General features: G+C 43.3%; 1 protein-coding gene across 1 annotated transcript; it reads left to right on the plus strand.

Moving 5' to 3' along the window:
• The first annotated feature begins 4944 nt into the window (after positions 1-4944).
• Positions 4945-11900, plus strand: RPS7 (ribosomal protein S7). The gene is made up of 7 exons (XM_074819994.1): positions 4945-5070; positions 5697-5778; positions 6109-6180; positions 7798-7941; positions 9507-9571; positions 11161-11311; positions 11785-11900. Exons 2-7 carry the CDS (start codon positions 5704-5706, stop codon positions 11860-11862), a joined length of 585 nt encoding a protein of 194 aa, XP_074676095.1. The 5' UTR covers positions 4945-5070; positions 5697-5703; the 3' UTR covers positions 11863-11900.
• Positions 11901-12358: the final 458 nt, after the last annotated feature.

Here is a 12358-nt window from a genome sequence, read left to right on the forward strand (position 1 = left end):
AAAAGTCCAGAGCTGAAGAAGGTCATTAAACTGGTTCTCATCCTGCTATTTAAATTAAGGGCTCCTGGTAAGCGTGTTCCAGCTGAGCCCCGTACCATGATGGCCTCTGAAGGAAGGAGAGGCTGCTTTGTCCAAGCAGGTCAAAGTTCAAACTGTCACCAGCTGCAACTGGCTGTCACAGATCCTCACAGCGGGAGTGTCATGTACTTGGAGAGCAAAGCCGGGAGGTCTGGGTATGTGCCAAATTCAGTACTGAAGATGAGGACACAGACAGGTATGACCGCCTCCAGAAAAAGCCCAACATATATATGCTGCTGCATTTTCAGCTGCTGGATTTCCCTTGTAGCTGTGATACAGATGTATTGTGACAAAGCCAACCTCAGGGTGCCAGAGCTGTAGGGCGTTGTATTCCGATTTACAAGGGTGGCCTAGTCAAATGCCAAGGAAGTGAAACACTGATGTTAATTTTGCCTTCCATTGCAAAAACAGCAAATGGGTTCAACGCTACTGTGCATATCAGTTGGATGACACCTCTCTTTAAAAAAAAAAAAAGAAACAAGAGCTTACTCGTTTGACAGGACTTGGTGGAATACAGAAACAATTTGGTCAGGGTTGTATCAGAATATAATTACTGCATTTTTCTTGCTTCTTCCAACATATTCATGAGACTTCATATTACTCTTACTTATAGAATGCTTACATCTGATTTTCTCACATCGAGATTATTTACATTAATTATCTCTGTAAAGGTTTCCACTGAGACTCGGGCTTTTCACTACTTCCTGCCTGTCATATTTTTATTTTATTGCTCTTGGTTAGCTTTTCTTTTAATTATGGTTTTCTATAGCAGATGAATTTCTTATTCTTTACAGGTTTACACATTTATATTACTTGTATTCTTTGGGCAACACATACTAAAGGAGCAACGAGCAGTAAGTGATGAGGAAAGAAAAGACCTTCTGTTACACTCATTAATTCTCTGGTTGAACAGATTCTTACATCCAATTTACATGCAAGGATTGAAAAGTAACTCTCCTGCTGTCATGATCAACATGCAGAGCTCAGATTCAAACCAAAAAAAATAAAAGACATTTTTGAAGTCTGCTGAGTACCATACACATTACTTTCATTGCTTTGTCTCCCATTTGGTAAAACTGAGTCTGCATATGATCAGCCAGCCCTACCTTTACTTCTGCACCTCTGTTGCTGATGTTTCCTTGCTGGATCCCTTACCTCATGTGACAGCTGGCATTTTCACTGCTGTGGCATTTAGCACCGCTAGGCTAAGCGGTACCTGTGCTTGCTTCATGGTAGTTGCTCTCTGGTTGCTGTAGCACTAGTGGATTTGTGTGTTTTTTCAGTCAGCCCCAGGCAGAGAGGACATTTCAGGCTCTGTAACTCACAGTTTTGTCAAGTGAGTGCGAAGACTCACCAAGAAGGGAACCATATAGTCCCAACCTGAAAAGCTGAAGGGTCCAGTCACAAAAGCTCTCTCATCTGAATACAGAATAATGTAAGTATATATGTGGTTAGGACTTCAAGTAGGTTTCATAAATGATTTAGCACTTGTAATCAATGCCACAGTTACACACAGTAACCCTGTGTAGCCACCGTAGAATAAGCTGATCAGATACACAAATCTAGCCAATTTTTGCCAAAGCTTGCACGAGCGCTTGTGCTACCACAGGTGAGGTATTGAGAATGAGTGGCTAAGGGAAAAGAGAGGAGAGCAAGTCTCCCTGTTTTGGTGGAAACATGGTGGCACCGTGTTCAATGAAAGTGGTCACTGAGCCATGGCCTGACAGTGAATGTCCCTCTTAACACATTGCACTATAAATTCATCTGTGTTTTATTGCCCCCCTTATTCAGCTTATAAGGGGTCCTGTGTTCCCCCAACACCCCAGAACCAAAACTTACTTATTAATTTATTAATGTATTTTCTTGGCAGCCATTTCTGTATTTATAACAGACAGTCTGCAGAAAAAAGTAGGACTTCATATATGTATACAAAAAAATACACTCATCACTTAAGTAAGGGCATGTGTCTGTAGGACATTTTTACTTAAACTCACTGTAAATGTTATCTGATTACTTTGTCCCACATTAATGCATGCAATGTACACATTAGCTAAGCATTTTAATCTGTGATAAGTATTTCAGCTTGAAACACGTTTAACCATAATGTGGTTCGTCACATAAGCTTTTAAAGCAAAATTTGATGTGACCTGAATCAAGCATTTCCTATTTAAGACTGAGCTTTTAGGTAGGTCACTAGGTAGTCACTTTATCTAGCATACCCTGCAAGTGCAAGTTATATTGCCATCTCATTACCTTCATTAAAAATAGAAGACGGGAGAAGGTGGTGGTTTATCTTCCTTCTCAGAACTGAGATCTTGCAGAACAAAAAACTTGCCTGCACTTCAGTGTAAAACTATGTGTCAGTGAAGCTGCAAAGTAGTAATCTCCTAGCATCATTGCAATCTTCAGTCGACCCTTAGAGGAGCAGCCTGCCCATGAGCTTTGAAACTTTGCTGTGGTTCCACAAGCCTCTTTCAGAGAAGTGGACTAGTAATAGACTCAGTTTTGCTGCCAATTCTAGAATTAGCTATTACACTGACAAGTCTTGCTTTCTGTCTCTGTTTCTTCCACTTACATCAAATCATGTTATTCATAGCATCATGAGACCTTGTCCTATTACTGCTGGATACTTTTGTAACACACTTGACAAACCTATTCTTTCCAATTCTTCACCCCAGCCATTCTGAGTCGGCATGTATAAGAACCTCATTTATTACATGACTTTGTAATGACATAACTTCTTTTAAAGACCACATTCCCACAATGATTCTTGAAAACCTGTCAGGTGCTTTGAAGACCAGGCGTTATCGGCTGGGTAAAGCCCACGTAGATCTCAACACTCTGCATCCTTTCCCTAATGCACAGTCACTGTCAGCAAGGAAACATTTACCTACACCACCTTTTCTCACTGCTCTTATGTAGCATCCTGGTCTATTCAGTAGCACTAATAGCATGGGGATGGGAAACTGTAGATAGTCACACTGCATCTTTATTTCTTTGTTAGCCCAGTTTTGATCCATCTGCACACCATCTATTCTTTCTCCCTCTCATAAAGGATTTCACAGTACAGACTGAATGTGGACTACTGGACTGCAGAGATGATTACTTGTTATCTTTTGATTTTTACTCTTCAGTCAGATCCTCATCACTGTTATTTAGATAATTTCAAATCTCTACAAATACCAATCCTGGACATCAGTATGAGCTGGGAAGTTTTTCCTACTTGTTGAATTCATGCAAGGAAAGAAGAGTGACTTGGGAGAAAAATGGGGACTGAACAATCTGCTTTTCTGACTGTCATAAATTTAGCACAAATCCCACAAATGTTAGAAAACATGATGAGCTGCCTTCTGCAGATGCTACAGTTGTTTAGGCTGGGGGGGTGTCCTTGTCAGTTTTTTGTTTACAACAGGAGCTTATTACTCCACTACTGGATTTTTGTTTTTAAGGACTTTATGCACTATATTACATAGTAATAGTGAATGTGGTATTGCAAGCTAAAGTTGGCTGCTCATAGGGTTATTCAGGGAATCTAAGCACAGAACTAGTGCTCTGAAATGCATTTCTGTGTCTAACCTCTCTGGACAGTGTCTGCCAAGAGCTGCACACCTGCCTCTGAGTGGGACTTTCCCTTGAGCGGGGAATCTGTCCAAATAGCCAACAGGGAAATGTTGAAGTGGGGATGTTTTTGTCAAGGCAAGGTTTTAGCTCCACTTTAGATGCACCTGAATCAACATGCAAGTCACATCTTCAAAACTAAAGTACAGCTTGTTCTTTTTATCAGCGTGCAACTGAAGTGTTAACAGTGCCTTCTTTGTTAGATAATGTGATATATAATAAAAAGCGCTTCCAACGATGACCGCATACGTGGACCCCAAGACTCTCACATCTTGAGTTAGTAGCTGAACACAGCTGAAGACTCATGCGTTATTTCTAGTCTAATAACAGTTTAGTAACTTCAATCTCTCTGATGTTGTCTCTGCAGAAGCAACTGAGAGGTTATGTTTACAGAGGTACAGAAAACAAAGCCCGGGCACGGATCTGAGCTGGCACATGATTGCCCATCCTTTCTGGTTGTCAGCAGGCTCCCTGGTGTGGTTTTGGCCTTATCTCTCTGGCACAATGCCTTGCCACAGGTCAGGGGTGACCGCGCCAGAGGGTCTCTTCTACCTTGAAAGTGCTGAACATCACAGTTGAATTCTTAGACCACTAAATTAAGGTGGAGAGATGAGACAGAGAGGGGAGGAAAGACCATCCACTATCCCACTGTTTTTAAAGCTGCCTGCTGCTGTTTTGCACAGCACCTGACCTGGGTGAGGGAGCTCCACAAGAAAGAGGCAGACACATGCTTCATCAATGGGCCCCGCCATTGCTGTTGCAAACTGAGCTGCACCACACTGCCAAGACCAAGGTCCTGGTGACTATTTACAGAAGAAACATTTACCAGAGGCCGAGAACTTCAGCCTGTGATGGGAGCAGCTGGGAGCCCCTGAGGCAAGCAGGGCAGTGGGGCTGCCTCACGCCACCCGGGCCCACGTAGAAGCAAGTGGTGGCGAAGGCTTAACGTAACAGCGAGGGAGAGAGCGGAGCAAGCTTTCCTTTCTCCTTCTCCTCTCACTGTCGCAGGGAGAGCACCCCTGGGCGAGGGAGAGAGGCGGGAAGGGAGCCCACGTCGCGCAGGCACCGGGCGAAGGCGGTGCTCGCCCACACCGCTGCCACCGGCAATGCGCATGCGCTGAACTGCCGCGTGTGGCCCGGCGCCCAGCGGCTGGCCGTGACGTCATCTGCGAGCGCCGTGCCAGGACTCTAAGCGTCCGCTCGGGCTTCGCGCTGGTGGAAGCTGCTACCGGTTGGCGGCGCGCGCGGGTATCCGTCCTGCCCTTCTTCCTGGTTTGGCTTCACCGTGCGTAGGCGGGGCCAGCACCTTCCCGGGCCGCGATCCGAGCTGCGCTCGCGAGAGCTCTCCCTTTTCCTAGGCCGGCGCTGAAAGAGGTGGGTGCCCGGGCCCTGCGCGGGCCTCCGTGGCGGCGCCGCCGTTTCCCCCGCCGTGGCTGCAATACGGGGCCGGGCGCCGAGCGGCGCTGCCCGCAGCAGCCCTGGGGTGGGGATGCCCCCGATTACCGCCTGCCCGAGGACCGATGGTGGCCGGGGTGCCCGGTGCTGGGGGAGGGGAGCCGGCGGGGTTTTCCTCCGCCCTCCCCCGGCGGCGCTCCGAGGGAGGCCGCTGCGGCGGAGCAGCAGGCCGCCGGACGGGAGGAGGGGGCCGGGGCCGGGCGCGGAGCCCCGCGGACCGGGAAGGACTGCCCGCCTGCCCAGCGGCACGTGGGGCTCCGTGAGCGGCCGGGCAGCTGCCCCGGTGCTCCAGGGGCCTCGCAGCTGCGGGCGCCTTCGCGCACACGCGGGGCGCCGAGATGGGCAGGCCCCTTGTTCCGCAGGACGGTTTCCCTGCGCTGTGGTCCGCATCCCGTAGAGTGGTGTGCTGGGGCTTGCGTGGCCCGTGGGGCTCTCCCTGGCTTTGCCTTGAAGCATGCGGCTGAGTAGCTGGATTGCAGAGTCCTGCTGTGTTTGTAGCAGAAGATGTGTTCCTGTGACAACTGAGACGTTCTTTTGCGTTACAGAAAGGCCATGTTCAGCTCTAGCGCAAAGATTGTGAAGCCTAATGGCGAGAAGCCAGATGAGTTCGAGTCTGGTATATCCCAGGTATGTGTCTTTCCATTCTGCTGTTTGGTAACCGGCTGCAAGTTATGGAGGCAGTGTTGTGACAGTTGTCTAGAGCTGAAACTTGGAGGCTGATGCTGTCTAAATGTGTACTCTTTCCTAGTTTTACTTGGGAACTGGGGCAGTCAGCCTGTGTTCCCCCCAGTTGGAACTTGTTGCATCTGTCAGTGTGACTTACAGGAAGTTAAATCTTTGATACTGGCTGTGGTAAAAAGTATGTAGCTGCTCTCTGGCACCGTGGACAGACTTTGGTCTCAAGAGTTGTTATGAATTGAACTGTATGATAATGAATTCTGTAATTGACTTCTCTAGGCTCTGCTGGAGTTGGAAATGAACTCTGACTTAAAGGCTCAGCTGCGGGAGTTGAACATCACAGCAGCTAAGGTAGGCTAGACCTTTTCCACACTTGCTCTGTGTTTTTGTGACTGTTAACATACTAGGTGAATGGTGCCTTTAGCTGTTTCTTACAGCCTGTGATTGTTTTACTGTATGCTGTTGTGGTTTATCTTCTAGTATTTGCTGTTAACACATAGGATTTTGTAATAATTTGGGTTTTTTAGTAACTGGTCTGAAAAGTCATTGTAAAAACTCAAAATAGCAATTTGTTTTTTGAACATGTTTAAAAATGATAGTCTACTTTCTGTCTCTGCAAACTGGGCTTGAGGTCTGGAACTGAGGTCTGTCTGTGGATATTGGCTGTCAATGTAGGCATTGTAGAATCTTTGTCAGGAATGTATACTATAATACTCTTTGTAAAATCAGTTTGTTATAAATCCTCTTTTATGTTCCAAGTAATAGGTAGGAGGTGGATTGAGGCAATAGATTTGACTTGATCACGTAGGTTAGCCTGACTGTAAATTATAGTTTTAGTTTATAAAAGCAAATGAAACCTTAAGGAAGAAAAGATGGGGAAAAATTAGTGGAAAAGGGAGAAGAAAATTAGTGTTAGAATTTGTCAGCCTTGAAGACTGGATTGGAACTTCTGAAGCTGGTTGCTGCAACCAGAAACTTCAGTAGGTTGCTCTTTGGTTCTTGCCTAGGCTCACGGATTACAGACACAGATGTTTGACTGCTTAGAGTTAAGTTAAAGAATCTGGGAATGCAGAAGTCTACTTGGTATATGAGTTCAGGGGCCTTCAGAAGAACTGCTTCACTGCTGAAGTACAACAATGTGTACTGTCCTCAATGAGGAGTTTTTAAAAGAGTCTTTGTTGTTTACTTAGCTACTTGGTTTTATTTGTGAGAAATCTTTTGTGGGCATCTGAGTTAGCTCATGTGAGAATGTACCTGGTGTAAAACACTTCAGCTTTCCGTTCTGTTGGAGAATGGTGATGTCTCTGCAGTTAGGTTCATAAGAGAAGTGCCTTCTAAGCCTATACAAACTTCTTTGGTTTTGATCAACTGTTGGAGAAACAAACCAGGGGGAAAGTAATCCATGTTGGTGTGACATAAATGTGCTGGCATGTGGAGTGGAAGGAAATGTTTTGTTTCAGTAGTGATGCAGGCCTTGGGAAGTGATGGACAAAGATGATTTCCATGAAGTAGTAGCTCAAATAGAGATCTGTTACTGTAAACTTTGCCTAGAGTCTGCATTAGAGGCAAATAATTTCTGAAACTTTGTATTGGCATGTAAGTACCACTGCAGATATGATGATAAGCATTTAGTATAGTTAGGATTCTAGCATCTGAATCTCTGCAGACAGAATGAGCTTTGCTATTCAGAGGATGTGACTCTGAAAGGAATGGTGGGATTTATTGCTCAGTCACTCCTTTACAGCAGAACAAGTGGTCTGACAGAGGTTTTTTCTGTTTAATGCTTACGCATTTAAATGCTTTTAAAACCGGTACTGCTCTCCGGTGCTTTTTTTTTCCCCTCTGTTTCACCCCCCCACCCAAAGTTGTAAGCAAGACTATCAAATATCTGTGTTCAGAGGATTCACGATCAAACCGAATATTGCTTCTTGACCCCGAGGTAATGTTTACTTTCTACTTCCGTTTTAGGAAATTGAAGTGGGTGGTGGCAGAAAAGCCATCATTATCTTCGTACCAGTTCCTCAGCTGAAATCCTTCCAGAAGATTCAAGTGCGGCTAGTTCGTGAGCTGGAGAAGAAGTTCAGTGGAAAGCATGTGGTGTTCATTGCTCAGGTAAAACACTTAGAATCATGAAAATGTTGATTTGAAGGGATTCCCGGAGGTAATCTAGTCTAGCCTCATGCATGAAGTGGGACTACTGCCATCATTAGATCAGGTCAGCCATGGTTTTCTCTGAGTCTTGAAAACATCCAAGGATGGAAGTACCACAGTCTCTCTGGATAACCTGTTCCAGTGCTGCACTACCCTTCTTGTCTTGTCCGTTCAAGGTAACAATGATATAATGCATATTTTTGTACCAGCAGGAAATGTTATGAATGTCCTTCTGTGGATGTAAAGTAAAATGATTTCAGCTAGCACCCAAGGTTATGTAAACTTGGTGAGATGTGAAGCTTTTTGGAGGAAGATACAACTTTCTCATTCTGCCCTCTTTTACTCCTGCAGAAGTTTGAGAAGCAAAACTTGAGAGTAAAAGAGCAAATATTAATAGGAACTTTACTACACTTACATAATCTAAGCAGTTGAATTTTAAGTTAATAGGAGAGGAAGAAAAACACCCTGACTCAAGTTTTCTTTCTCTGAATTTATGGAAGGAGCTAAGCCATGAAAAGGTGATGGAGGACCTTCTGGGCGGTGCTAAAGGGTGGACAGACTCTGGAGATCTGTCTGCAGAGTGGACACTTAGTTGTTAGACTGAGGCTCTTTTTAGTGAAAATTTTTCTTTGTAAGATAATTTTAAGAACCAGAGCACCTTACCCTGAATCTTTGTGGCCGAGAAGACTTCTTTTAATGAAGTGCTTCTGGCTCACTTAAACTAAGTGCTTGAGAGTTCCCTATCAATTTAGTAATCCATATTTCAGAAGGGAATGTGTACAGTTCTGCTGTAGGTGAAATGTTGCTTTTGAATATGATGTGAACCAGTTTGGATTACAGTAGCCCCATCATAAATACAGTCATGGAGAAGCTGTGATGTTTTGGTAGAAAATACTGCAGATGACTACAACTGCATTTAAAACTCAATATTTTAAAACATCTGCCCTTGCAGACAGGAAAGTAGAAAATAAGTTTTACTGATCCAAGCTGATACATATACCTTTAGATGCTGCCTTTGGAACAGATTGCACTTAAGCCAGGGTTTGGTCTGGATTGTGTAATATGTCTCGTTATTCATACTAGCATTTCGATCTCAGATGTCACCTGTCTGTGGGACTGAGGTAGCTTACTACTCTGCACCAGAAGCTCAATCTAAGAGAATTTGTAAAATTCTTTGAGATTTCTGTTCCCAAAGAAGTGTGTTCAGATTGCTAATATGACACCGTAAACTAGTCTGGTTGTATTAATGGTGGAGGGGGGCAAGAAATACAAATCTTTTATTTCATGCACTGAACACAGGATCAGTAAATGAGAAATAAAGCCAGTACTTCAGCTTCTGTGAGCAATATCAGGTTCTAATGCTGGTGTAGCTTTGGGCATACTTAAGTCTCCCTGTTTGTTGTTTCATGTATCTGTTTCTAGTGGAAAAAAAAGAAAGTGCATGTCTTGTTGTTCTTTTTTTTTTTATTTCTCAGTATCTACTGTTCACAATCAAATTACTTTCTTTATTTTTTCTGTGTTAACAGAGGAGGATTCTGCCCAAGCCAACAAGAAAAAGCCGCACAAAAAACAAGCAAAAGCGTCCCAGGAGGTAAGTAAATAATACTGATTCAATATGACAGCCTTCTTTTGTGACTTGGTAGTTTAGTCAAATAATGTTTAGCTGAGTTTTTGAGAAGTCATTCAAATGATTGGGTGTTCTTGTCCTTTCTCTTACCGCTTGAAATAGTATCTGCCGTTAGACCACTAAAGGGTGCTGTAAAAAGCTCATCTTTGGGTACTGTGTTGTGTTTCTTAGAACTCCATCTGTATTTTCAGCTACAGCTGGAGCCAATATTTAGCCAGCAATACTGACTTAAGAAACCTGAACCTGCTGTATCTGTTACCACAGTGTGTTGAGAAGAATTGGGTTTTTTTTCTAAGCTGTAGGGAAAGCCGCATCCACATCACATGTTAGACTGTACAGAAGGCAGGGCTGGCATACTGAAGGGATACAGTGAGGGAGAGAGTGGCTGAGGAGGGGTGTAGATAATGAGCAGTGCCTCTGGGTATGAATTTAATGGCAGTAGTATAGTAATTTGTGTTAAATGGCCTCCATGCTCTCATCTAGTCTCTTTATTGCTAGAAATCCAACACTAGTATGTCTATGTGGATGTCAGTGCCTCTTCTATACTGTTCTCTATCTTACTATATCATGTAGTCCATGATATAGTAAGATACTATAAGTACTATAAGATACTAAGTCTACTATATTATGTAGTCCATGTCTTAAAAGTTTGTCCTCTTTATGACGTGGGATGTTCCTGTAACTTCTCCCAGCCCCAGTATTATTTATACCTGTGTCATATCTGTTACTGTATTTTGAAATCTTCAGGCATGGATTTTAAAAGTGCAGCTCATAATAATCATCTGACTGCAGTCCTGCCTTTGGAGGACTCTGTGTGTGTTGTATTAAAGCTAGTATTGCACAGTGAGTAGAGAAGTTGGCATCTGTGTGATTAGCATGCTGCCACTTTCAGTATGAGGGGAGTGTGCAGGACTGTCCCTTTCTCAGCCTGAGACTAGATCAGGCTAGTAGCGTGGTAAAACTGATAATGTATATTGCGAAGAATAGAAATGTGATTGATGTTTGTCTCCTTTAGCTATCCCAATCTTTTCACGTTTGAAATGCTGCTGTGGACACAGGTCTTAGTTACTAGTGATACTGCCTTGAAACTGCAGATAGGGAAGCTGGAAGTCTTACTAGTGGTGTAGTTTGAACTCAACAGTGTTTTCAAAACTGGGTCTCCTATGAACATACTCTGTGTGGCTGAAGATACTTGCATGCTTAAACTATTCCAGTGAGTGTCTCTGGCAAAATATCAGATGGGCCAACTTGGTTCTGATTTAAATAAAATTTTCCTTAAATGTGTATAAATAAAAGAATGTTTCAGGGCTGTTGCTGCAAAGCAACATGTGGTCTAAAAGGTCAGAAACCTGACTACTGACTTTTTCCCCTCATGCAGTCACTAAGTTTCTGCACTCAGTGTACAATTTAGCTTTTATTTTTGCATGACCTTTGAAAAAGTGTTATATTGTCATACTGTAGCATTAAAAAAACCAAAGCAATACCACTGAATTTTCAGCAAAAACATATTTGGCAAGAGGATGTGTTTTAATGGTACAAATGTGGCATTTCAGCCGTACGCTTACTGCAGTGCACGATGCCATTCTTGAAGACCTGGTCTTCCCAAGCGAAATTGTGGGCAAGAGAATCCGTGTAAAACTGGACGGCAGCAGGCTCATAAAAGTCCATTTGGACAAAGCACAACAGAACAATGTTGAACACAAGGTAAACAAAAAAGCCCTTTACTTTCTCGTGCAGGATGGGGTGGCATTCTGACATGTCTAAGAGGCTGCCTGTGTGTGATACAGCAGAAGACTGCCTTTTGGCTTGTGGCAGTGCAGACAGTTCTGCTTGTATTTGGAGCAAGATGAGGAAGATGAGGCAAGGCTTTTGAACTAAAGCTCTAGTTCAACTTGACAAAACTCCTGGATTATAAAGTAGCTATATAGGTTCCCTCTTGGGAACAGACAGTGTTTTGTTGGGGTTTGTTTGTTTCTGGGTTGGATTTGTTTGTTTGTTTTTTTAAGTGAAGCACTTAGTTTTGACCTTAAACAGATGTGCTTGGTACAGCCTGAAGTCCCCCATCACTTTGCTTAGGTTTTTTCTATGGGAACAGGTTTAGGTTCATCCTAAAGTATGTTAATACAGACTTTACTTCCTTACACAGCATGTATAAACAAGATTATTTGTCTTCACAGGTGGAAACATTTTCTGGTGTCTACAAGAAGCTCACAGGCAAAGATGTGGTGTTTGAATTTCCAGAATTCCAGCTGTAAAGTGCAAAAAATGGCTGAATAAACAACTATTCATATAACAGAGTAATTTCATTTAAATTTTGAATTCCATAAACATAGATGGGGATTAACTGGTTTATGGGACTTCTCTACTGTCTGGATGAGTAACATTTGTGTATCAAAGTATTAAGTCACCAGTTTTAATGGTAGCCCTCTTAGATTGTTCTTGGCACTGTCACAACACAACTCTGGACAAAATAGTCCAGAGTCTGCAGAAAGAGTTAGCATTGAAAAGTAAACAATTATGTTGAGACTCAGCTTTTGGGGAGAATGTGGAGAATTAACTGTAGAGCAGTGGAACTCCTGAGTTTTGCACACAAGAATGCCAGTTGGAGACCTACATGTTCCTGACACTGGAAGAAGTCTACATAGCAGGTGGTGTGACCTCTAAAACATGGACCAATGACATCTGCAAAAGGGGGTTGAATTTTTGGGAAATAAGTTGGGGTAGCTGTAGTTTGAATTTGAGGTAACTTTC

The sequence above is a fragment of the Strix aluco genome, chromosome 3 (assembly GCF_031877795.1).
Source record: "Strix aluco isolate bStrAlu1 chromosome 3, bStrAlu1.hap1, whole genome shotgun sequence".
In the NCBI taxonomy this organism is placed as follows: Eukaryota; Metazoa; Chordata; class Aves; order Strigiformes; family Strigidae; genus Strix; species Strix aluco.

Coding starts and splice junctions, on each gene's coding strand:
- RPS7 (XM_074819994.1), top strand. CDS start 5,704: ATGTTCAGCTCTAGCGCAAAGATTGTGAAGCCTAATGGCGAGAAGCCA. Junction 7,942..9,506: donor ATGTGGTGTTCATTGCTCAG/GTAAAACACTTA, acceptor CTGTGTTAACAG/AGGAGGATTCTGCCCAAGCC. Junction 11,312..11,784: donor AGAACAATGTTGAACACAAG/GTAAACAAAAAA, acceptor TTGTCTTCACAG/GTGGAAACATTTTCTGGTGT.